The sequence below is a fragment of the Heloderma suspectum genome, chromosome 17, assembly GCF_057233095.1.
Source record: "Heloderma suspectum isolate Gila_16-S chromosome 17, 16-S_ref, whole genome shotgun sequence".
Classification (NCBI taxonomy): domain Eukaryota; kingdom Metazoa; phylum Chordata; class Lepidosauria; order Squamata; family Helodermatidae; genus Heloderma; species Heloderma suspectum.
In genome coordinates this window covers 13,637,894-13,663,009 of record NC_139474.1, presented here as the reverse complement: position 1 = coordinate 13,663,009, position 25,116 = coordinate 13,637,894, and the positions used below count along the sequence as shown (strand labels likewise).

Genomic DNA, 25,116 nt, shown 5'->3' with positions numbered 1-25,116 from the left:
CTGGTCGCCATTGGCCACTGGGAATTCTGTGCAGGTGAGCAAGAGGGCCGGTGGGGAGGGGGGGACGGAACCCTTTGCCCCTTCTTCAACATCCCAATTGGAAGGATTTTTTTCTGCTAGGCTGCCCGAGGCTAGTAGCCATGCAGGCCCTGGATAATGGGTCTTCTCCTCTTCCTAGCCAGCATGGGAACCCAGATTACCCTCGTAGCAGGCTAGTAACTTTTGTGGGCTTATTTTCAAGGGTGAGTCAAACCAACTGTCCACTAGATGCTGCATTTAATTATTAATCTAGCACTCTGCTGAAGCTTTTGAGTTAAGTATATAGATTCCCGTCCCATCCCATCCCATCCCCCCCCCGCCACACACACACACACACACACACACACACTTAATTTAAAGAGCACACAGGTATCAAGATCAGCCTGAATTTTCCACGGGCTATATCGTACAACCTACACTTTCCCAAAATCTGAATATAATTAGAAGGGAAAATGTAATCTGGTTTATAGCTACACTTTTCTCAACGCTCTAAGTAAAAAGTTACAAATTAGATGCAAAATAAATACATTCCAAAACTGTTTCCAAGTTCATTTTTTTCTAAGGCTCTGTCAAGGACAGCCTGCTAATATATCACAAGATGTGAGAGGTCCCCCCACTGCACCCCTCTGCCACCAAATTTATGGTACAGTCCAGTTAAACTTAGTCACAACTAAGGCCCCGATCCTATGCACGTTTACTAGGGGGTGAGCCCCATTGAAATAATCAGTGGGGCTTGCTGTTGAGTAAACATGCATAGATTTGTGCCACAAATCCCCATGAAATGACTGGAACTAAAGCCGCGATCCCATGCGCACTTACCATGCGCTGAACATACTTCACAGTGAACATGCACAGGATTGCACTGTAAGGTTGCAGACCCAGCCAAAATTACTTGGGAAGAATCATAGAACTGTGGAGTTAGAAACGACCTCGGAGGTCATCAAGCCCCTGCTCAGTGCAGCTTCCTGGAACAGGTGTGTTCCACTCTCAAACAGGTCTTATCATTAGGAAGTTGTAGTGAACGGGTTTTACCTCCGAGTAACTCTACCCAGGAATGGCTCCAATTGTGCGTCCTCGGGGACGTTTGCAGAAATGTGCCTTTTTCACACTCTCTGGCCTCATTCTCCCTGAGGTGATAAAGGAGAGGAGGGGTGTGAGAGTTTTCAGGGAGTCCAGTTATGGCGTTTTGGCTCAGCATCCCCCCCCCCCCCCAATTTGGGACTTGCAGCGCATTTGTTGTTTGAAGAGCAATGGTGCCACCTAAAGGTCAGGACAAGCTTTTCATTGCTGGCTCCCGCACCAACTTTGGCCCAAAAATAATAAGAAAAAAAGAACTCCACTTCTGTCTTGTTCACACTAGCACAAAAGTGGCAGGTAGCCAGCTCGGCCCAGTAAATGGGTGAAAATAATCTGGATAGCTTTATTAGGACTAAGTGAAATGTCACAAGTAGTGAGCAAGGTTTTGAGTTCAGCAAAACTCTTCTTCAGGCCAGGCATTAAGCCGCAAGAAGAAGAACAGGAAGGAAACAAGGGGACCCGTATGAAGAACCAGAGAGAAAAGATGTTTCCAGGACAGTCAAGTAAGTGGGGGGAAATAATCCAGATAGCTTTGTCTGGACCAAGTGAAATGTCACAAAGTAGCAAGCAAGCTTTCGAGTTCAACAAAACTCTTCTTCAGACTAGGCATTAAGCCACAAAAGAGGAAGAAAAAAAGGGGGACACATGAAGAATCAGAGAGAAAAGATGTTTCCAGGATAGGATGACTGCAGATCGCCATACATAAAAAAAATATATTGTAGAGCTGGAAAAAGAGCAGAAAGGGCAACTAAAATGATCAAGGGCCTGGAGCATCTCCCCTATGATAGAAGGTTACAACAGCTGGGATTACAATATATACTACAATAGCCTGGAAAAAAGAAGGGTCAGGGGAGACATGACAGAAGTGTACAAAATTATGCATGGTGAGGAGAATGCGGATAGGGAGATATTTTTCTCCCTCTCTCAAAACACTAGAACCCAGGGTCATCCTATGAAGCTGATTGGTGGGAGATTCAGGACAGATAAAAGGAAGGACTTCTTCACACGTAGTTGAACTATGGAACTCGCTGCCACAGGATGTAATGATGGCCACCAATTTGGATGGCTTTACAAGGGGGTTGGACAAATTCCTGGAGGAGGCTATCATAGAATCATAGAATAGTAGGGTTGGAAGGGGCCTACGAGGCCATCGAGTCCAAACCCGTGCTCGGTGCAGGAATCCGAGCCAAAGCATCCCTGACAGATGGCTGTCCAGCCTCGTCTTGATGTCTCCAGGGTGGGAGAGCCCACCACCTCCCTAGGGAACTGGTTCCATTGTCGTATTGCTCTAACAGTCAGGAAGTTTCTCCTGATGTTCAGCCAGAACAATGGCTATCAATGGCTACTAGTCTTGATGGCTACGTGCTACCTCCAGTACCAGAGGCAGTGAGCCTATGAACACCAGTTGCTGGGGAACATGGGCAGAAGGGTGCTGTTGAACTTGTGTCCTGCTTGTGGGTTCCCGGTCGACAGCTGGTTGGCCACTGTGTGAACAGAATGCTGGACTAGATGGACCCTTGGTCTGATCCAGCAGGGCTCTTCTGATGTTCTTATGACCGATTTTTTTCTCTCTCTCCCTCAGCAACATTTCCTGTCGCTTCCCCGCTTTTTTGTCAGGTTGTTTGTTTTGTTTTTGCTTCACATGCAGCCAGAATTGTTCCGAAGAATGCAAAAGCTCGCTCTTGACTTTGCGAAGTATTATTTGGCGCTAACAAAGGCCTCACTTACGCTGCCGGCACCTCAGTAAAGCTCAAGCCCAAACCAGACATGAGATGGAGTTTGGTGCCTCTTCCTTCCATTCCGCACACGCGTGTCCCGTTGAAAAGCAGCCTCGGAGGCAGCACTCAAAGACAAAGAGGTGGAATAACGGAGGCTGCTTTTCCCTCGCTCCTGTCGCCATCTCGCCCACTGAAAATCACACTATCTCTTAAGCTGCTTTTTGGTGTGTGGGCAGAACCCTGCATCTCCCAGCCCCTGAGGAAAAAAGCAGCGGATAGCTGAGCAGACAAATGGGGGTGAGGGAAAGACGTAAACAGCATATTTAACCTCCTCATTCGAATTCTCCTCAGACAGGCCGCCTGATGAGGCGGCTTTGGGTTTCTTTAAAATAAAAGATCTGCCCCAGGCTCCATCTTCCTCCTCTTCTTCTGTTGTCACCCGTGTGGCATGTTTAGATTGTAAAGTCCCAGGGGCAGAGACCTTGCACTTTATGAAATGCCATGCACAATGGTGGTGCTCCATATAATAACCACCATTATGGTTATTATAATAACCATAAAATAAAGGAAGGGAAAAGAGGAGATGGCCTTCCCCAAAAGGCCTTTTTCCTCAACTTATCAGTAGGAGACAACTAGCAACTCTCTCTGCTTTTGCTTTTAGGGGGGGAAACCCACAACTGTACTTTTTGTGCAAATTGTGGTAAACAATGCGGGGGAATGTGTGCCCACCTGAAGGGCTTGCCCACTCACCCTCCACAGAGGTATTATTTAAAAAAAATAAAAGCATCCAGAATTTAAAAAAAAAAAAATTAAAAGCGAAACGCATTAAACTAGCAGAGGATGGTTTCGATCCATCGACCTCTGGGTTATGGGCCCAGCACGCTTCCGCTGCGCCACTCTGCTGCTTGGAACTGCAACCTTCCATAGATGCTCTAGAAAGACGCTGCTACACTGCACGCATGCGCCCGAGGCAACACTCTCCCCCATTCTTCCTGCCACCTTTCTACATCGCTTTCTCCCCCTAGCGGCCTCCGAGACGCTCCGCCTCCTTCCCCACGCATGCGTGCTCCCCTCCCGCGCGGTCGCTGCCGATGCCCCGCCCCGCCCCTCTTTCTCACCCTCCCATTGGTCGCAGCTCCCGCTGCCGACTTCGCCATTGGCTAACGCTTCCTCAATGGCCCGCGAGGCCGTAGCGGTGGGGGTTGGGGGCGCGCGCAAGCGCGTGATCGATCTCCATGATAGGCGGGCAGAGCGAGCCAACGACATCGCGCGATTGACGCAGAGAAAGGCGGGACGCGCGAAGCCGATTGGATGGAGCCGTGGAGGCTCGGCGGCAGCCAATAGCCACGACGCTTGCTTCCCGCGGGAACCAATAGCGGGGACGCTTGTTGGGAGGTGGGCAAAGCGGTGGGCGCGAGGGTCGGCGGGGTAGCTTTTCTTTCATATTTCTCTACCTCCAACCGCCGTTTTCTCTTCACCCGGAGCGGCGACGGTTATTGCTCGACGGAAACATGAGGTGAGGAGGCGAGGAAAGCGAGAGTGGAGGGCGGAGAGGAGGGAACTGAGGGGAGAAGCGGAAGGAGGGAATTGGGGGCGAAAGGAGGAGGGGAGCCGGGCGCCCTCCATTTCTGAGGAGGGGAGCTGGGCGCATCGGTGCGGGGGGCGGTTGGGGACATGTGAGGGGGGAGGAATTAGAGAATGGGGGAGGGGAGGGATTAGCACGTGGGGGAGGGAGAGGGATTGAGGACACGTGGAGGAGGAAGGGGACTGGGGGGTCTCTCGTTGGGGGGGCAGGTAATGTGTTGGGGAAGGGAAGGTCTCTCTTACCCCCACAGGAAGCGAGGATTATTTTATTTTGATCCCTCCATTCGGCCGCCCCCGCCCCCCCAAATTGGTTCTCAAGGCAGCAATACGCAATCAAATCCAGACTAACAAACAAAATCTTAATTAAAAAGCCGAGCCTTCAGTGTGGTGGCTCCCTTTGTGTGGAACACAAGCCTGCCTCTGGAGGTCAGGCAGGTCCCCATGTTGCGTGGTCTTCTGCGCTTGATGAAGACATCTTTGTTTCCACAAGCCTTCCTCGATTGACCAGCCACGTTTTTTATTGGTATTGTGTGTGGTTTTTTTTAAAGAAAACTTTTAATAAGATGCTTTATTCGGTTTATCTTTTATTGTGCACTGCTCTAGAATCTGCTTAGATGTGGAGCGGTACATAAATGTTGTGAGACACAAAAAGAGGTTATAAATGCAGCGGTGGAAGCACTACGGATAGAAGCGGTCTATCTCTACTACAAGCGCCTGGTAAAGCCGGGTGGGGATGGTGGAGGAAAGGGAAAGCGTCAGACAACTGGGAGAGAGGAGCTTTTCGTGTTTCCTGGTGGGTTTGACCACCCAGGTAACAAGAAGCTTCTTTATACTGGGTCATTCTGTTGATCCTTGCTGCCCAATCTTGCCTTCCCTGGCCTGCTCCAACTTGATGCCCTCCAGAATTGTTGGGCTAGTACCCCATCATCCTGTTGCCATCTTGCTTGCGGATGATGGGAGGTGTAGTCCACATCTGGAGGGCAAAGATTGGTCTACCCTTCCTAGCAGGCATTCTCAGAGGTCTTTCCAAGGCTTTTCACTGGAGATGCCAGGGGTTGAAATGGAGACCTACTGTGAGCAAAGCAGGTGCACTACCAGTTGGAAGGCTTCAGTCCTGTTCATGTGTGTAGCCTGACCACTTGCATGTTTACTGGAGGGGGAAAGTCCCATTGAGTAGGAATATAGGAAGCTGCCTGATCAGAGATGAATAGACTTCAGGGGGACTGGGCTTTTGTTTTTAAAATTTTCTAAAAATTGGGGGGGGGGTTCCCAGTCTCCCCCTCCTCATTTTTTCAAGGTTTTTTCCCAGACCTTCACATCACTATACCTGATACAGAATAAAGATTGTTAGTCAATCTAACAGAGTATTATCTTCATTGCCAGCAGCTCCCCAGGGTTTCAGACAGGAAACTTCAACAGCCCTGCCTGGAGAAAACAGGGATTGAACCTGGGGCCTTTGGCAAGCAAAGCATGTGCTCTATCACTGAATTGTGGCCCATTGCCAAGGTGGACCCTCTGCCTGATGCAGCTGTACAATTATTGTGTCCCAAAAAGTGGAGGGAGCATAAAGAACCAGTGGAGGGAGAGGAAATGGTATTGACATGAAGCAAGGAGTTTTATGGGATAGCAGGGAATGAGCCGAAGGGGCTTGCGTAACTCAGTGAAGCCATAAGCTATGCTGTGCAGGGCCATCCAAGACGGACAGGTCATGGCGGGGAGTTCTGACAAAATGTGGTCCACTGGAGAAGGAAATGGCAACCCACTCCAGTATTCTTGCCAAGAAAACCCCATGGAACGTATCACTAGGCCTGGCATGCTATGGTCCATGGGGTCACGAAGAATCGGAGACGACTGAACAACAACAGGGAATGAGTATTGGTATAAAGAGAGCTGAGGATGGAACAAAGAATCTACTTCTGAAAACACCGGATGCTGCAAACATGCAACAAGAGAAGGCTATCACCTTCATCCCCATTTTGATTTTCTAGAGGTGTTTGACTGGATACAGTGGATGCTTCATCTGATCTTGCAGGATTACTTTGGGGATTGGGTTGGAGATGAATGGAACTTCTTTTATGTGGGCAGGGAGATTGGAGGATGGTTGAAATGGGTATTAGCTTTGTAGCAGACTTCTAATGGGAACTTTTTTTTCCTGTCTGTTGAATTCTGTTGTGTGGGAGGTTTGCATTCAAGGAGTGGGCAGAGCCAAAGTAGTCAGAGTTACAGGTGTGACTCTTACTTTTGTTCAGGGGTGGAGGGGAGAGACATTTGCATCCAGGCATTATCCTTCCCAAATTTGTGCAAGGCACTCTCCATCATTTTTGCAGTTTGGGGGGACAGAGCAGGATCAAGTAAATAATACTAATCTGGAGCATGGCCTAGGAAGTGACCCACATTTGGCCCACAGGCTCCCCACCCTCAATATAGATAAGGGGGGCAGCAAGTAAACAAAGATGCCAGCACATCTTGGCTCCTGCTTAAGCTTACCACTCTGTTTTTCCTCCATGCCTTCCTTCAGGGGCGACAGAGGCCGTGGTCGTGGCGGGCGCTTTGGTTCTCGGGGAGGTCCCGGCAGTGGGTAAGTCCCACATGGAGTTAATAGCTTCTGCAACTCTAGTAGTGTGAGGAGCAGAAAATATAGCAACCTGAAGCCCTGAGAGGCCCACAGTGTCCTATCCCACTCCACACGGGGCTTTCAGGGAAGCTCAGAGTTCCTAAGCTATAAGGCTTTTAAATATTGGTACATTTTGCAGCAGAGGAAATTGAATTCTACAAATGTAAAATGATTAGGCCTACCTTTATGAAGCTTTCTGTGTGCCTTGTCTGTTCCCGGACCACTGTTGAGCATGTTAATTAAGGCCCTGCAGGAGGTGGAGTAGCAGCTGATAATACTGGGATTTTATTGCTGCAACTTCCTGCTTGTGCAAGTAGCTTGGATTAGTCTGTAGCAGCCTCTACTGTCTGGGGGAAGTTTCTTCTTTCCTCTGCTGCAAGCTGCTCTATTTATAACTTTTTGACCAACTGCCAACTCAATACCTTCCAGCTGTGCATGTCAGATTGTTACGGCAATCAGGGCCTGCTTCCTTGTGGGATGGGTGCAGGGCCTCATCCTGATAATACTTAGCAACCTTTCTGGAACCTTAGTGCTTCTCTAACTTCTTCCTCTGTACTGCACATGCACACATGCATGTGTACACAATGAGGGGAAAGAAGTTGTTCTGGACTTTCTAGGACACATTAATTTGAAAACAAATTGGGAGACTTAACCTAACCACAGGCTTCTAACTACGCTAACTTGTGCGGCATTCCTGGAGGTGCATAGATACACCCAAAAAATAGTGGGCAATTTCTAGTTAAACATTAAAAAAAGGAAAGAGGACTTGGGTGCACTGGCTGATGGGTGTGTGGAAAAGACACCAACCCCCTGTTGTCATTCTACCTTTGAAACGATGGTTCTCCAATCCTTGCTTTCCTTGTTCCTGAAATAATTGATTGGGCGCCTAATATAGCCTTGTATATAACACAGCTATATGTTTGGCTGTGTCACAGTGTGGGTTGAATACTAGGGCAGATAAGTGTAATGGCTGGAAGGGACTGTTTCCAGTTTAAGCAGTCCAAAGTAACACAAATACTAATTCAACAGAACTTTTGAGTTTGAGGTTTCTGGCAGTGTAGGAACGTAGAGCAAGAATGGAGAGTTAAACTGCAAAATTCTGGACACCTCTCCCACTTCCCAGTCTAAGTGGATAGAAGGAATAATAATTGTTTATTAATTTGCATTACTCCTTCTCTTGGGTGCAGGCTAGATCAGTGACCCAGTATTGTATACTGACAGTTGCAGGTAGCGACTTCAGCCAAAGGAGAGATTGAGGCAGTTTCATTGGGCAGAGTACTGGGTTTGTATATAAAGCCTAATCTGAACCAAGTTTACTTGGCAGCAAGACATACGGCTATCAGTGGAGGTTCTTCCAAAGTAAAAGCGTGCAAGCTTGGAGAGTAACCCTCAATGAATATACTGGGACTTGTCGCTGATGTATTTCCTCCCTACAAAAGCTTTAAGGAAGTCATTATTTTTTTACTCTTATGCTAGTGACCCTGTGAAGTATGCCAAATATGTACTGTAAATATGGCTTGGGCCTGAGGCAGAATTGAAATCTAAAGGCTCATATTTCCTCTTTAACTGTGTTTCAGGTTCCGACCCTTTGTGCCTCACATCCCTTTCGACTTCTATGTGGTAAGTAGGCCTGACAGGTGCTTTAAGCATAACTTTAATACAGTGCTCTTGGCTTGAGGGTTTTTTCCTGGGGAAATTAAAAAGAAAGTGTGGGGCTGAAAAGTTTAGGGAGCTCTTTGGATACATCTAGAGATGGTGTGCTTCCCTTGTAAATCCTTCTGTGGGAACGCCTGATGCTCTAGGTTAGCTTGAAACAGAGAATGAGTGGGCACAGGCTGGCAACTGAGCATGGACAAGGGATGCTGGTACCCAGGGCTGGAAAACCCTTTGCATGAGAATCAGGCTCTTAGGGCTGCATATCAGTGTGTGTGAAGAGATACTGGGAGGCCAAACCATAGCTATCTAGCCTTTTTTTTTTTAACCAGCCCTGTTTATTTTATATTGGTCTGTTGGTGGCAGCTCTTGCACAAGCATAGGTTGCCATTTGGTGTTGCTGTGCGGTGAACAGACATGTGTGAACTCTTCCTGAACGGTACCACTGGAGATGAAGGTAGTGGGGTGTGTCTGTGGCAAACTCTCACTAAAGGTATTCTCCTGCCCCCAGTGTGAGATGGCTTTCCCCCGCGTGAAACCAGCCCCGGATGAGACTGCCTTCAGTGAAGCCTTGCTGAAGAGAAACCAGGACCTTGCTCCAACATCTGCTGAACAGGTGCATCCTGCATGCTTGCTGCGCTCCTCCCGGTGGCCGTAAGAGGTTTTAGCTAAGGAGTGGGCCAGGGGCATTGTCTATGCCTTTGATCTCATATTGGTCATAAAATAATCGAGTTAATTTTCCAGCTCGGGTGCTCAATAAAATCAATTAAATGGAAGCAATGATCCTTATGGCCTAAGAAATTAAAAAGAAATACCATCACCACAGGTTTTTGTTACTGTTTAAAGATTACACCAGCTAGAAACAGTTCACATAATAAGGCAAAATTATGAATGCTCTCATCTTAAATAGCAACTACATTGTGGTTCTCCCTTCCTGACAAATGAGCATAATATATCAATTGCCTCATGTGCTTGATGTCTCAGGCCCTGGTCAGCCATTCTAATTGTCCTGGAGTACATTTGGTCTGGAGAGAACATGCACATATGTATGTATTTAAAGTATTTTTATCCCATTACTCAATCAAGAAAAGCTCTTGGAGCAGCTTACATATAACCAGTAAAACAGGACAGTCCCTGACAGTCTAAAACAATGACACACACAAGAAAAGGAATGGAGTGGGAAAGGGGGGAAAAAACCTCAAGAGTTTCAGCAGGGCTGGTGGAATGGCCCTGCTTCTCCCTCTCATTTCCCTCAGTATAGCCTGTTGGAATGGTTGCTGCTGGTGACAGCTGAGGGAGAATCATAGAATAGTAGGGTTGGAAGGGGCCTACAAGGCCATCGAGTCCAACCCTCTGCTCAATGCAGGAATTCAAGTCAGAGCATCCGTGACAGATGGCTGTCCAGCCTCGTCTTGAACGCCTCCAGTGTGGGAGAGCCCACCACCTCCCTAGGTCATTGGTTCCATTGTCGCATTGCTCTAAGTGTCAGGAAGTTTTTCCTGATGTTCAGCCAGAATCTGGCTTCCTGTTACTTGAGCCCATTATTCTGTGTCTTGCAGTCTGGGATGATTGAAAAGAGATCCTGGCCTTCTTCTCTGTGACAACCTTTCAAGTACTTGAAGAGCGCTATCCTATCTCCCCCCAGTCTTCTCAAGGGCTAAACATGCCCAGTTCTTTCAGTCTCTCCTCATAGGGCTTTGTTTCCAGTCCCCTGATCATCTTCATCGCCCTCCTCTGAACCCTCTCCAGTTTGTCTTCATCCTTCTTAAAATGTGGTGCCCAGAACTGGACACAGTACTCCAGATGAGGCCTAACCAGTGCTGAGTAGAGGGGAGCTAGTACTATCCCAGGAACTAGTAGTTACAGGGATAGCATCTGTTAATTTCTCCTGGTAGGAGACAGTCTTAACAGTAGCACCAGATATGCAAAAGCCTAGCATTGTTAATATCTGCAGTTGGCAGGTGTGCCATACGTAATGGCCCTGTTCGTGCACATAACTGTGCCCCGTGGTTTTAAACATGTTGTGATATGAAGGATACATCCATTTAATACTCTTTTCCACCCCATACTAGGCCTCTATTCTCTCTCTGGTGACCAAGATCAACAATGTGATTGATAACTTGATTGTGGCGCCAGGAACATTCGAAGTGGTGAGTCTTCTCCCCCTCTTTCCTGAGAGTGCATTGGGGGAATATCTGTTTGTCAAGGCAGCACCAGCTTCCACCTGAGGCACTGTGGTTAGCCAGCTGAGTCTCCTCTCAGCGTGCAGTAACTCCAAGGCGCTGGGTTGGAATTGATCAAGAACGTCCTCCAAGCCTGCTTGCAGGCAGGATCTACACATCACCACCTCTAATCAAGTATCTCTAGCCTAGAGAGTCAGGTCTAGACTGCTAAAACAAAAGAAATGGCACCATCCCAAAGACCCTGCCAAGTGAATAGCTCAAGACACTTCCGTTACATAGGTCAAACCATGGGACATGGTCTGAGGGTGGCAACACTCGTGCACACACACTGCTCAAATCCTGGAGTTGCTCACCATTCCTTGCTTATGCATAAGTGTGTTCTCTCTCTCTCCCCCCTCCCCCCCCCTCCTTACCAGCAAATTGAAGAGGTTCGCCAGGTGGGGTCCTACAAGAAAGGCACCATGATGACTGGCCACAATGTGGCTGATCTGGTCGTGATCCTGAAAATCTTGCCCACATGTAGGTTTCTGTATTCATGCCAAGGGAAGATGGGGCCAGGGGGAAGGGGGCTGTAGCTGAGCATAATGTTTTGAGTTTCTACTTCTTCCTTCCACAGTGGAAGCTGTCGCTGCCTTGGGAAACAAAGTTGTGGAGAGCTTGAGGACTCAGGATCCAGCCGAAGGTTAGTACCACATCATCAGCCAGTGCCCTGTTTGTTGCACGAGCCACTCACAGCTGTGTTTAAAGCAAAATGGCCCAGGGGAAAAGACCAGCTAGATACATGGCCAGGAATCAAAGGGACACTCAAGCCATCCAGGTGGAGCCCCAAATACAATTGATACGATCCAGAGTACAAAATAAGGTAGAAGTTCCTGAGTAAAACAGAAGACTGAGAGAAATCTGTTTCCCAAGTGTTGAGATCTGTAGTAACTTTACTTCTCTTTCTCTCTCCGCTGCCCCAGTACTCACTATGCTCACCAATGAGACAGGTTTTGAAATCAGCTCTGCTGATGCGACTGTGAAGATCCTTATCACTACCGTGCCCCCCAATCTCCGCAAGTTGGATCCAGAGCTGCACTGTAAGGAAACGTGGCCATCTTCTTGGGGGCGAGCAGAGGGATGGGTAAAAAGAGCTTGCCTAAACAGCTTGAGATTTGGGCAGGGGCGAGGAGTAGAAAAGATCAACTTAGCAAAAGGACATTATGCCCTTTTCGTGATGGGTTGAAGGTGGCAGGCAGGATCGTTTGTCTGCTGAAGTAGTACTTGGCTCTAATTTTCCCTAAGGTCGTTTCTTTTCTCCTCACCCTCAGTGGATATTAAAGTGCTGCAGAGTGCTCTGGCAGCTATCCGACATGCCCGCTGGTTTGAGGAAAACGCCTCTCAGTCCACGTAAGTCTTTGTGGTTGGGGAGGTGGATCATCTTGCAAAAGGCTAGGAGAGAAGGCATCTCCCTTGCTTTCCAGTCTCGGTGGGCTCTAGGATGTTTTTGGCCACCCATCAGTGTTTTCACTACTGGAAATGCCAGGGCTTTGGTGGGTCTCTTCAGGAGTTAGGCTCTCCTTTGGCTGCTTCCTCCTGGTGTTCTTCGTCCAGTTCTTCTGTAAAAACAAGTGCATCTTGGGGATGTTGGTCTTGTCACAGCGAACGTCTTTCCAGTTAAGTTGTCCATACCAGCCTGCCTGGGCTGTAAGACCTTTGGCTGAGCCCCTACACCAAGTGCCGCCTTCACCAGAGGTGCACTTTGTACACACTAAGGAGGGGGCCTCTTCTGCAGTGGCCCTCTTCAAAGAGGTACAACTGTTGCCAACATCAGTCTTTCTGGCACCAGGTTAAGAGTTCTTCAGTTTACCCTGGTGTTACTTAAAGGCTTGTCTACTTTTAATCTGCCTGTAGTTTTCAATCTTTTGCTGCCTTTTGAGTCTGTAATTGTTATGAAGGACGGTGTTTTCTTCTATTTGTACCTTGCATAATTTTTATGTCTGTGGTGTGCCACCCTGGAGTCTTATAAGAATTTGTTTAAACTTTAAAAAAAGAAAAAAGGACTCTTCTCCAGATAATGTAGATGGTTTGCTCGTCAGGCCCTTTAAAAAAAAATCTGGAATAAGAGTGCTGAGGGATCAGACCAAAAGGTCCATCTTTCTGCTTTACACAGAGGCCAACAGAATTTAATTATTTATTACCCGCTTTTCCTCATAAAATAATGCCAAAACCAACGAAGTATTTCTGGGACACCCACAAGCAGGCTATGAAGGCAACAGCCTTCCTCTCCCAGGGTGTGCCACCCAGCAACTGGTCATCAGAGCTAAACTGCTGCTGAACATGGAGGTTCCATGTAGCCATCCTATCGCTAGCCAGCGGTAGACCTCTGTCATGCATCTTTCTAATCCTCAAGACTACAGCCTCTTAAACCAGCTGCCACCACACTGTTTTTTCTGCTGGGAAATTCCTCAAGTTTAATTGTACGTAATGTGGAGAAGTGCTTTCTTTTCTGTGCCTGAATTTACTGCCAAACCGGTTCCTTTGAGTGACCCAGAGTCTGTTATTATTGTGGAGAGAATAGTGACCATGCTTACTTCCGGGATGACCTTGCCTTCTTCTTTCAGGGTGAAGGTCTTGATCCGTCTACTGAAGGACCTCAGGATGCGGTTTCCAGGCTTTGAACCCCTCACCCCTTGGATTCTTGACCTGCTTGTAGGTGGAAGGTGGGGGGTGGTTTCCAGTTTGGGTTAGTTCTCTGTTCTAGCTGCATCCTGTCACACTGCTTCCCTTGGAGGGGCTGGGTGTGCATTAATGCATCCCGTTTGTGCAGCTTGGAGAGCCTGATCAGTATCTATTTCCCTGAGTTGAAGCATTTAGAGCTCCTAGATCAAGAGCTGGGGCAGACTATTAAGTAAATCTAAGAAGCTGAATAGTGAATTCAAAAAGGATATGGAAGTTGAGGAAGATGGAGGAACAGAAGATACGCGGACTCAAAGTGCCCCCAGAAGAGGCTTCTATGGCGCTATTGCCCTGCCTCGTTCACAGAATTTTTCAGGGGAGGGGGCAGACGTTGTCTTCCTTACTCATAACCCTCCCATGTTTTCCCACCACTATTTCTGTCTCGTTTCTTTCCACGCCAAAAAATCTGTTGGAGAAAAGGCAGAACAGCCGCCCAATGTTTCCTCATCGGTAGCACTAGGAGCCCTCTGTCTGGAAGCACTCAAGTGGCATCCAAGACCACAGCCTCAGCAATTTGCTCCTAGACACGCTTTCTTACAAGGCCTTTTCCACAGTGTGGAGATAATTGCATATAATGCAGGTCCTTTTAATTGTATCCCCCCCCCCCCCCCCCGGGGAAATATTTGCTCCTTGAGGGACTTGCCAGTGACCTATGCACAATACAATATTTGACTTGTGAGTAAACCCCACTGAACCTAGTGGGGCTTGTTTCCAAGTAGCAGGGGTGAGAAAACCAAGCTCAAATAATCAGCATCCCTTATTGGCAAATCCTAACCATCCTCTCTCTGGTCCTAGGGCCACTACGCAGTGATGAATAACCCAACCCGACAGCCCTTGGCTCTCAACGTTGCGTACAGGTATGGTTGAAAGCATCGTTTCTCTGAGCGTTCATGGGGGAGGCAGAGGGAACATGCAGCTTCGGAATCTGCTAAAGGGAGAAGCACTTTGCTGCCTGCTCAGCTCATGGAGCCATATTGAGGGCTGTGAATTCCAGAGGGAAAGCTGGAGATGTTACGCTTGAAGGAGCTCCTGGTCCCTCTCCTGTGGCCTCTGCTAGCTCCTTGCTGGCCTGTTTTCCTTGCTCTCGCATGTGCCTGTTTCCAGGCCCTGCCTGTGCTCTGTTCTCTCATCCTTGTCTTAGAAATTGAAAGTTCCTAGCAAGAATAAACTATATGTGGCTATGCACATCAGAGCCAAGTGTTCCTCAAAAATCTATGAAGCCACGCCAGAATTCTAAAGCCTCTGCACGCCCTGTTACTGTATCTCCCGTGCTGCAGAAACCATCCTCGGCTCCTTATTCAGTCCCTCATACCTCTTCACCTAGAATCCCGGTTGAGTGGAGGGAAGAATGGCATTCGCTCCACTTCCTACACTGAAAAGAACCCATGAGCCTAAACTCCATTACCAGTGACTCCCCTGCCCTTTGATGCCTGCATTTCCTGGAGGAGACAGCTCCTTGTAGTAGTGCTACACTTGCACACACCTGGCCAGCACACACCTTGTGTTGCCTGTCTGTCTAGGCAACAAATGCTCTAGAGCAAATCCCATTCCTTCCCTGCTGCTCATCAAGTGCCAGACTTACATTTTGTATTCACCTGATTACACAGCACACCTCTGAATTAATGAACATGGACCAAATACTCCTTGGCATCCTAATCTTGCTTTTTCCCAGGCGCTGCCTTCAGATCTTGGCAGCAGGGCTGTTCCTTCCTGGGTCAGTCGGCATCACCGATCCCTGTGAGAGCGGGAACTTCAGAGTCCACACAGTCATGACCCTGGAGCAGCAGGTAACCCTGGTCCCATCGCTGTTTGTTGTTATGGTCAGACTGGTATGCTACAGTGGCTAGAATCATAGAATAGTAGGGTTGGAAAGGGCCTGTGAGACCATCGAGTCCAACCTCCTGCTCAGTGCAGGAATCCAAGTCAGAGCATCCCTATAGAATCATAGAATAGTAGGGATGAATGGAAGGCCCCCAGTTCTCACCTCACTCATTAGGTTAGCCAAGTCGGTGTTCTTTCAGGCTTGGGCCCCCCCTCCCCCCGTAAATATGCAGGGTCAGAACTGGCCCCCCTGACAGTGCTGTTGGAAAGATTACTAGAGGTAACTACATGGAAGCACTTTAAACAGTTCAAATGCCAGGTGCTTTGAACTACTTTTGGAGCAAGATGAGCACCTTGCATCCGTCCGGCTTCTCTGTGTAACTTGTTGTCTCTTGTTAGAGTCCAGATTTTAAGAGAAATATGCTGTCAGAAGGCAAATTTGGTTCTTGCAACTTACAAATCAAATTGCTAGCAATGTCCAGGGGAGGAAAAGCCTTGAAAAGACGCTGTAAGTGGAATGCTAACAGCATACCAATCCCTCTGTTTTTCCTTTGGCACCGGCTAGGACATGGTTTGCTACACAGCTCAAACCCTCGTCCGCATTCTCTCTCATGGTGGCTACCGAAAGATCCTCGGGCAGGAAGGAGATGCCAACTGTAAGTAGGAAGCTCTTGGAAACCAGTGGGAGCAAGAGGGGCAAAAACAATCTGTTAAAACGCTATTTGCTCTGAGCCTTATGGAAGGGATAGAACAGTCTGCAAACCTGAGTAAATGAACTGGGTTCATAACAGTGTTGCAACCTTGAGATTTAGTTGTGGGAAGAGATGTTCGAAATAGTGGAAACCCCACGGGTGGGAGAGCCTCCTGGGGAGTCCTGCCATGACCTGCAAATGGCTAGCCAGTGTAGTCCTGCAACCTGATACCCACAGACCTGGAAGTCAGCTCTATTGCAGCCAGTGGGACTTGAGAGTAGACATAGGATCGCACTGCAACTCACGCTGTCCTGTCTGTTGCTTGTTCCTCTTTGCTTAGCCTGTGTCCTTTAAAAGCAGGGCATGAAAAAGGTGGAGGGGGGAGCTTCTGGCTTACCCAAAAAGGATAGTTGGTGGATGGCCTTCAAAGCAGTTCACCTGTTAGCGTAGCAGCAGATGGGGAGAAGGCTCACACAGGCTCAGAACAAGGGTGATGGTGGAAAGGCATGGGAGAGACCTGGCCCTGAGAGCAGCAGAATTCCTGATCACTGCTGTCATGTAAATGAGCTTGTGGGGCAGACCTGTAGCGAAGGGTGTGGGTACAAACACCTGTTTCTCTACAGTCTTTTGGCATTTTTAAGGCTTTTACCTTAAGGGGGTGGGGTGGGGTGGGGTGGGGCGGGGCGGGGCGGGGCAACACACATAAGGAGACTCCCTCTAACCAACTGTAGCTTGTACCTTCTGTCAGACACCAGCATGGGGCCTGTTATCCCACCCCACCCCCTTTCCCTCACCCTGGAAGGTTCCTGTAGCATTTTTTGCTTTGCAGACCTGGCTACCGAAATGTCCACCTGGGAAGGGGTGATTGTGACTCCGTCAGAGAAGGCATATGAGAAACCTCCAGAGAAGAAGGAAGGGGAAGAAGAGGAAGAAAACCAGGAAGACACACCTGCTGGGGAGGAGGAGGAGAGCATGGAAACCCAGGAGTGAACCCCCAGGTATGACGGGCAGCGTAGTAGCAGAGAGCGGTCATTATTTTACCCCTCTGCAGACAGGAGTGCAGTTCTTCCAACAAACCCAAATGGTACTGCATAGTGCCACAGTTCTGTTTTAGTCAGCCTATTTGTGATCCCCGCTTCCCCATCCTTCCTCTGAGCCAATTAATCTATTGCCTTTATTCCAAATGTTAGGGCTGGTGGCGAGGGCCAAGGCTCCCTTGTAGCACATGCAAATGTCAGGAGGGTGGGGGTGACTCCTTGCTAATGCTTAGCAAAGCTAGGATATGTGAGGACCAGCTCTGCTCTCATAGCTTTGAGTGGCATGCCTACAACCTTAATTTTGGTTTTGAATACTAGGGTAGGCATGGCAGGGTGGGGAAGAGACTGGTGCCGAACAGTGTGTTCAAGGGCTGTTTCCTTCTGTCTTTCAGTGGAATTCTTCCTGCCCCTCATACTTGATGAACCAGCTGAAGAAAGTTGTAGTCTAGGACCAAGCCTGTGTCCTACCCATGTGTTATTTCTAATTGTCTTGTTTTTATAGTTCTTGCCATTAAAATGGTCTTTTCCTTTTAAAAGCTGTTGAGAGTTTGTCTCAGTGCTAGATCTCCAGTATTGCCATTAATCTAGCCTTTGCCAATTGTTATCCAAGTGGCCTGCAAGAAGGGCTCACACAGCTTGCATAAAATTGCAAATATTTTAAAAAGGAAGACACCAGCAATCATAAGTGAAACCGCTTACATACTCCCTCAGCAGGACCTCCTAGTACTTTTTTGTTTTTGGCCTGATAAAGATTTCCATCCACTACTAGATGTAGAGGGACTAAAAAGCCTTGCTGTTCTGTGATAAGTGATACTTTTTTAAAGCACTCCTTACAGATACAAAGCCACTTTGTTGCTTTAGAACAGCCTTCCCTGACCTAGTGCCCTCCAGATATTTTGGACTTCGCCTCCCATCAGCCTCAGGCAGGATGGCCAATTGTCAGGAATGCTAGGCATTGGCCAAAACATCTGTAGGGTACCAGGTTGAGGAAGACTCCTTTAGGAACATAAAGCAGCCTTCGTTTTAAAGTTATATTATGTATAACTTTGCTCATTAAATTATCACTGTATTTGAAAACTTTAAGAAGTGGACAGTTCACCTGTAATTGTCTGAATTAACTATACTTCTAAAATTCAATATACCAAACATGATTAATTTTATGAGCAAACCAAATTACCCTTAACATATTTGAGGTTCCTAGTTTATGTCTGACCAGAGGGAACTTCAGCAAGTAGTCCCAGAAACATCTAAATCATCTTAAAAGCCAGAAGAAGCAGGAAGATAAAGCCTAAACCATCAAGAATGTCCATTTTCTTCCATGCTGACTCTATTCACATGTTGGGAAACAGCAGCATGACTTGGAGCATCCGAAAATGTCTATACATTGCATCAATAATTTTAGTAAGAAACGGAAAAAACATTTTCTCCCATTGCTTCATTACTTCCAGACATTTGACATTTCTAGTCTTTTGGGGGCAGAGGTGGTGGCGCGGGAATTCGAAAAGCAAATTTCATAATCCAAAGCTGTTCAATTTTTCAGAAAAAAACAAAAATGGAGGGGGGGGGGTCCAATTTTTCCCCACACCTTCAGATCTCTAGTCAGGAAGTCCATCAACAGAATGAGGTACACCTTGACTGATGCTCTGCTTTTCAGATGGCAGATGCTCAAATAGTTTTGCAAGGCAGGAGAAAGCATCATCTTGCAGGGACGAGCATTATATCATTATTTTAGGGAAGGAAGTTAGGAAGAAAGCTGAACTCAAGTTCTTGCACTGAACGACATCTCTATCCCCCAGAGAGCATGTGTACGGAAGTCCCCTTGAATAGAAAGCTGGAGGAGGAGGAAGTGTGCATTAATTAAAGTTGGGTCCTCCGGGCTGGCCTTGCGCTCCCTCCTGCCTGTTCTAAAGTGTGTAGTCCTGCCTCAGCTTGGGACACCCATTTCCCCCCCATTCCTTTCTATTTTCCAGCAAAGGCTTGTGTGTGACTAGTGCTTCAATCCCATAGTTGTTTGACGTTAGTTTGAGTAGGCTGCTTCTACGTGCAACAAAGACAGACAGCAGGCCTGTGTTGGCTAGTAGTAAGCTTTATTGCACCAGCGGGAAGCACTATTCTTGTCCATGTTCTCTTACTCAGAGCCATAAGCAGTTTTAATTGCACCAACTCCAGGTTAAGGATACCTCAGGGAAGCGTTTATGGGAATCTGACCAAAGACACCTCCATCTGTCCCTTCTACTTCATTCACAAGATGAGAAGGGTTCTGTGTGCAGCATTTCTGTTCTACGGGTGGGTTCCTTGCCCCATACAATGCCTGAAGTCCAGCTTTATCCCCTCCACACTGCGCTCACGAGCCAGCAGTACCTGTGCAGAACACTGCAGCCTCTGAAGCAGCACCTCGCTCTGGCTGTTCCCTCGGCCACACGCCTCACTTGCTGGGGGAGCCATGGGGGTAGCTGCTGCTCGCCTCAAGGATGGCCTTCCTCCGGGCAGTCTCCTTGCCCACACTGTGATTGAGCCTTCTCAAGCGCTCCTGTAGGGCAGAGTGGAGCAACAGTGTCACAACCAAGCCACTCAGATCCAAGGGTTTTTTCCCCTTTACGTTTCTAGTCCTCTTGATGTGGAGGAAGGCCCTACCAACTCTGTAGGGCTACATTCTGTGCTCCCAACCCTAAAGTCCTTGCATCCCTAACATCCTTCACAACACCTTCCAAGACCTACTCTCCAATGGTGGTGAAAAGCATTTCCCCTCCACCCACTGTTTATAAAGAAGAAAATAAATTAAGGCACAGCTCAGGAGTGGGGGAGAAGCAAGACAAGGCAGTTAATTGGGCTAGTGAAAATATCTTAAGACTAACTGCCTCTCCTGCGTGCAAGAAACAATACTGCACATCCCGATGTATTTCTAGAAAGACCAGGAGCAAAAGAGTGAGCTAATGTTAGCACGGAACCTAAGGAACTGATCTGTGAGGGGTGGCCCTGCCTCCCACCCGTCCTCCATCATACGAGCCACTCCCATCCACACACCTGTGCATTCTGCAGGATGTTGTTAACAAGGACCACCCTGCGCCGGGCATTGAGCAGTTTCTTGACGTAAGGGTCCAGGTCCAGGGCAACTTTCTGGTCCTCGTTGATTCGGCAGAGCTCTGGAAGGCGAAGAGGGGGAACTATCTGTTTTAGGTTAAGCCCACATTTTTATTATATTTAGATCCCACCTTTTTTCCTCTTCCTTGCAAGAGGTGGCTTACATGGTCCTCTCCATTTTATCCTCGCAACAACCCTGCAAGGTAGGTTGAGAGTCAAGAGACTGGCCTAAAGTCACCCAGTGAGCTTCATGGCCGAGTGGGGCCTAGAACCTGGATCTCCTGAGTCCCACCCCAACACTCTAGCTACTATATCGCACTGGCTCCAATGTTCCTGGTTTTCACTGGGATCAGAGCAATTCTGTACCTTGCTTCAGGCAACGAAACTACAGCAGCCGAAAGCTTTGCATGCCATTGGGGGTTAAGTCCCAGCTGAAAGATGCAACAGGGGTTTACCATTTTCTTTGCCAGGGATGGAGAGAGAGAGGCAGCGTAGATTGTTTCCAAAAGAGTAGCCTGACTCAAATGCTCCTGGACAGAAACAGCAAGTAGGCCCTTTCTAAAACAACACCCTCTCAACTTCTGTTACTCAACACCAAAGAAATACAGGGCAGCTGATACTTCACTACTCCGGCAAGGGGCAACGCAAGGCTCAACCCCCATTGCAGTACAAGCTATGCTGTGGTGGAAGTTGCTGCTGCTACTTGTTTATTCAGTCAGTCACTTCCAACTCTTCGTGACTTCATGGACCAGCCCACACCAGAGCTTCCTGTCGGCCGTCGCCACCCCCAGCTCCCCCAAGGTCAAGCCCGTCACCTCCAGAATATCATCCATCCATCTTGCCCTTGGTCGGCCCCTCTTCCTTTGGCCTTCCACTTTCCCTAGCATCAGCATCTTCTCCAGGGTGTCCTGTCTTCTCATTATGTGGCCAAAGTATTTCAGTTTTGCCTTTAATATCCTTCCCTAAAGTGAGCAGTCTGGCTTTATTTCCTGGAGGATGGACTGCTGCTACTTCCTGGTCAGGAAAAGTTTAAGCGTGACCCCACTCCAGAAACAAAGCCAGCTCCAAATCTTCCCCTGACACACACACCAATTTACCTGTTGCCAAGCTGTCAATGTGTTCTCGCAGCTCCACCTGGCTCTCTCTGCCAGAAAAAGAGGGATAAAACAGGCTTGCAAAGAATTCCACAGAAATTAATAGCCCTTAAAAAAAGAAAATCCACTAGCCTGTTTGCCCACGTAGACACACACACACAAAAACCCAGGGACCTAAAAATACAATAACGGGGGGGGGGGGGGGATTATTTCCTCTGGCAATTCCTGGAATGAGCGGAGAGTCTAAAACTGGGAGGAGAAGACCCTCAAATCTACAAAGCATTCAACACATCTGGCTTATTACATCACCGCCTGCACCACAACCTCCCATACCTCTCTTCATCCAACAACCTCCTTCTGCTTTTTATGACAAAACCAGCCCTCTGGCTCCCACCAATAGTGCAGGTCTCCCTAGCACCACCCACACTTCACTGTTTCGTTTCAGAGTCCTCTGCCCCATCACCCCATCCTCCTCTTACACCCTGGGTAGTGGAGACACCGTGCTTTCTGCCAATCTATCAGGAGTAACTTCTGCCCTTTACATCACCAGTCGAGAACTATTCCATGCTAACTGGATTCAAGAAGGTTAGAACACAGCACCTCCCCTGGGATGAACAAGCACAGATATCATCTGCAGTTCATCCCTGCAAGGGTGTCGAACCATTTCAACCCCGAGGGCTAATTCAATCGCTGAAGAGTTCTCATGGGCTCCGTTCCAGTGAAGGCAAAACAGGGCAGGGCCAAAATGCCAGCACATTTTAGCCTGAAGTTCTTACTGCCAGTAACTAAGCCTTAGGAGAGACATTTCAACATTTTGGAATAGGAGGGGGAAAACGAGCAAAAGCCAGGAAACCACCCGACAACTGGCAGTGTTGTGTGGCCTGAGATTCTGCACACCTGACCTAATGGTTTAAGGCAACAGTTCCTAAGCAATGGGGTGAGCCCCACTTTGGTGCACAGAATACCTGGAAGTGGGGCTGAGTGAGGAATCAGTGAGAATTCTCAGTAATTCACATTGGAGGGGGGGGGAGCAATGACATTCTCCGTCATCCAAACTGCCTTGGCTAGAGAGACTGTTTTGTACTAAGGGTGTTTCTCTGTTTGGGGAATGGCCTATTAGGAAGGGGCCAGATAGGTCTTGGGGGCATTAGATCTTACAGAGGAAGTAAACCTGTATCTGGGCTTACCACTTCAGATCTCAGGTGCAGGGAGGGCGGGGCTCATATAATGACATTCTACCAAATCATTCCCTGCACACAGAAAGCTAGCGTGTCACGGAGAAGGGTCCTAGCCTAGCTTCTTCTTCTGAAAAACCATCATTTTCTTGGCTATGTTCCTATACCTCAAATAGTTCCCTGACAAGGGGGTAGACTCCGGGGATGCCATCGTGGGAGAAAGCTACATCTTTCGAATTACTACCTACACGTTCAAGGCTGCCTGACAAGCCTATATTTTCCTACATTGGGGGAGGGAGGAAGAAGGAAAGGGAGGAAGAGAAACTTCCCCACTTGGATTTCCAGCCAGCATACAGTTCTTTAACAGGTACGCGTGTTTAAAAGCTGCAACTCCTATTGCTATTATATCCAGGGCAGGGTCAAGAAGCTACACTTCACCGCTGAAGACAAAAATGTGCTATTACGCCCACTGCAGGACAGGCAACATTTTAAAAAGCCGCATCCTTATTGCTGTGCCTCTCAGGGTTGAGAGGCACAGCTACACCTGGCTGCTTTCCACCTGTCGCCCACCTATTAAAGGCACCACGGAACAGGCAAGCTCCATCACCATTTCTGTGTCTCCAAGGCATGAGGCAGCTACACTGAACGGATTTCTGCCTGTCACACATCTGTTTAAGGCACTGTCACACAGACAGAATCCCTTTTAAGCAGCACACTCATCACAGTTTCTCCAGGGCAAGGGCAAAGCTTTACCAGATCGAGTTCTTCCTGTCCTATAACTATGAAAGCCCACTACAGGGCAGGCGCAAACTTTAATAACTGCACCCCCCCCCCTTTGTTAATGGCAGAGCTGCGGCAGCTACACCTGCCAGATTTCTGCCTGTCACCCAGCTACGAACGCCCAGGACAGGCGGAAATTTAAGAAGTTCCTTCCCCATAGCTGTACTGGTAGGCTGGGGGGGGGGGGGAAGCAGCTACACCTGGCGGACTTCTGCCTGCCATGCCGTTCTCCCCCTCCCGTTTTCAAGACCTAGCCCTACCTGACCGCATGGACGTGCGTGTCCAGCTGCCGCACGGCCGGGCGCAGGAACTCGAGCAGCCCCTCCGCGAAGAGGTCTCTGGCTGCAGGACCCGCCGGGCTCGGCGACCCCGACGGCGCAGCCAACCCGGCCGCCGCTGCCATCGCTGCTGGCCCGGCTCGCCGCAACGCCTGCCGGGAGAGCGTTGGTCAAGGGCGGGGAGAGCGAGAGCGCAGAGGCTCACGGGAGCAAGGGGGCTGCCGCGGAGGGACGGCGAGGAACCCTCGCGAGCTCTGCCGCGAGAACTCCCGCGGGGAGGCCGGGAAGCGCGCGCGCTGCCCGGAAGAATTGTGGGGAACGGAGTCCCCGAAGACGGGGGGGGGGGGAGAGGAGGTTCTGGCGCACGGGCCGCTGGGAAATGTAGTCCCCCCCAACCCAGAGAGTCAAACCTTTGGGGTCGGATCCAGATTTAAGTCATACTTGACCCACTGAAATGAATGGCGCGGCAGTTAGTCGTCCTATTCATTTCACTGGGTCTCCTCGAAGGATGACTAAGCCTGGGTTCAAGCCCTTCTTTGTAAAAAGTAAAATAGGATGAGGATGAATCATCTGACAAATTCATTAAAGGCTTTCAAGGGTTACTAGTCACGACGGCTCTGCATTACCTCCCATACTATCAGAGGCAGTATGCTGGGGAGTGGGAGGGTGCAACTGCGCCCGTGTCCTACCTACAGGCTTCAACTAACTTTGCATCATGTGTACCCGGAGGTGAGCCGCCCTTGTGTTCAGGGGAAGTCGCAGTGCAATAATCCTAGCGAATAGGCCAGCCTTCCCCAACGTGGTACCCTCCAGATGTTTTGGACTGCAACCCGCATCAGCAACAGCTAGCACGGCCGGTGACCAGGGATTGTGGGAGCTGTAGTCCCAGAATTGGGAGGGCACCAGCTTGCCTGCCCAGTTAGGAAGGCAGCTATACTCCTTAGGCAACCTTCCCAAAGGATTACAGCTCCCATCACCATGCATGTTGGTTGGGGATGATGGGGTTATAGTCCAAAGCACCCGGAGGGCACTGTGTTGGGGAAGGCTGGGGGGGGGGTTGGTGTGTGGGGTAAAGGGGAGGGCCTGCAGTTTGACGCTTTCTTGCCCGGTCTCCAGCTTTGGGTCGTTCGGCTCGGCAATTCCAAAATGGCGTGTCATGAGAAATAAATGGGCGAAAGGCCTCTGGCTCCCAGAGAAACGCCACCCAGGGATCTGTCTGGTTGTGTGTGATTCACCGTTCTACTTGAACGTCTGCTGGTGGTGGCTTAACTTCAACCCTGTCTTTACAGGCTGTGCTGTTAGCCCATTTCACTGCTCTGGACGCAGCAGGATGCGCTGCCCCGTCGCATCTCTGTGTGAGTCACTGCTGCGGGCTTCCTGCCTTCTGGGCGGGAGCCGCACTGAGAACAGGAGCGTGCACAGTCTTCTTCTGGTGGGAGAGTGGTGTGTGCTCTGCTACCGGCGCTGGGGCCCCTTCCCCTGTCTTGCAGGCAGCCTCTCTTAGCCCTCCTGGCCTTCAGCCGCTTTAGCTAGTCACCCAAAGCAGTGCCCTCATCCCAGCCACCATTTACC

At 48.9% G+C, this 25,116-nt stretch overlaps 2 protein-coding genes and 1 non-coding gene across 3 annotated transcripts; 1 reads left to right on the top strand and 2 right to left on the bottom strand.

Moving 5' to 3' along the window:
* Positions 1 to 3,665: 3,665 nt before the first annotated feature.
* Positions 3,666 to 3,737, bottom strand: TRNAM-CAU (transfer RNA methionine (anticodon CAU)). Its single transcript has one exon. It is a non-coding gene; the product is annotated as a tRNA-Met (tRNA).
* Positions 3,738 to 4,231: 494 nt separating this feature from the next.
* On the top strand, positions 4,232 to 17,672 carry ILF2 (interleukin enhancer binding factor 2). Its single transcript, XM_084824462.1, has 15 exons — positions 4,232 to 4,350; positions 6,937 to 6,996; positions 8,610 to 8,652; positions 9,197 to 9,301; positions 10,758 to 10,835; positions 11,285 to 11,387; positions 11,485 to 11,550; positions 11,831 to 11,947; positions 12,179 to 12,257; positions 13,472 to 13,559; positions 14,382 to 14,443; positions 15,259 to 15,373; positions 15,973 to 16,063; positions 16,929 to 17,097; positions 17,529 to 17,672. The coding sequence occupies exons 1-14, from the start codon at positions 4,346 to 4,348 to the stop codon at positions 17,087 to 17,089; spliced, it is 1,173 nt and encodes a 390-aa protein (XP_084680588.1). The 5' UTR covers positions 4,232 to 4,345; the 3' UTR covers positions 17,090 to 17,097; positions 17,529 to 17,672.
* A 106-nt stretch (positions 17,673 to 17,778) lies between these two features.
* Positions 17,779 to 23,691, bottom strand: SNAPIN (SNAP associated protein). The gene is made up of 4 exons (XM_084824473.1): positions 23,527 to 23,691; positions 21,315 to 21,361; positions 20,161 to 20,279; positions 17,779 to 19,666 (listed from the first exon to the last, which is right to left on the bottom strand). Exons 1-4 carry the CDS (start codon positions 23,667 to 23,669, stop codon positions 19,562 to 19,564), a joined length of 414 nt encoding a protein of 137 aa, XP_084680599.1. The 5' UTR covers positions 23,670 to 23,691; the 3' UTR covers positions 17,779 to 19,561.
* Between the last annotated feature and the right edge of the window lie 1,425 nt (positions 23,692 to 25,116).

Coding starts and splice junctions, on each gene's coding strand:
- ILF2 (XM_084824462.1), top strand. Junction 11,388..11,484: donor CCTGAAAATCTTGCCCACAT/GTAGGTTTCTGT, acceptor TTCCTTCCACAG/TGGAAGCTGTCGCTGCCTTG. Junction 11,948..12,178: donor GTTGGATCCAGAGCTGCACT/GTAAGGAAACGT, acceptor CCTCACCCTCAG/TGGATATTAAAGTGCTGCAG.
- SNAPIN (XM_084824473.1), bottom strand. CDS start 23,669: ATGGCAGCGGCGGCCGGGTTGGCTGCGCCGTCGGGGTCGCCGAGCCCG. Junction 21,362..23,526: donor ACGCACGTCCATGCGGTCAG/GTAGGGCTAGGT, acceptor TTTTTCTGGCAG/AGAGAGCCAGGTGGAGCTGC. Junction 19,667..20,160: donor ACATCCTGCAGAATGCACAG/GTGTGTGGATGG, acceptor TCTGCCCTACAG/GAGCGCTTGAGAAGGCTCAA.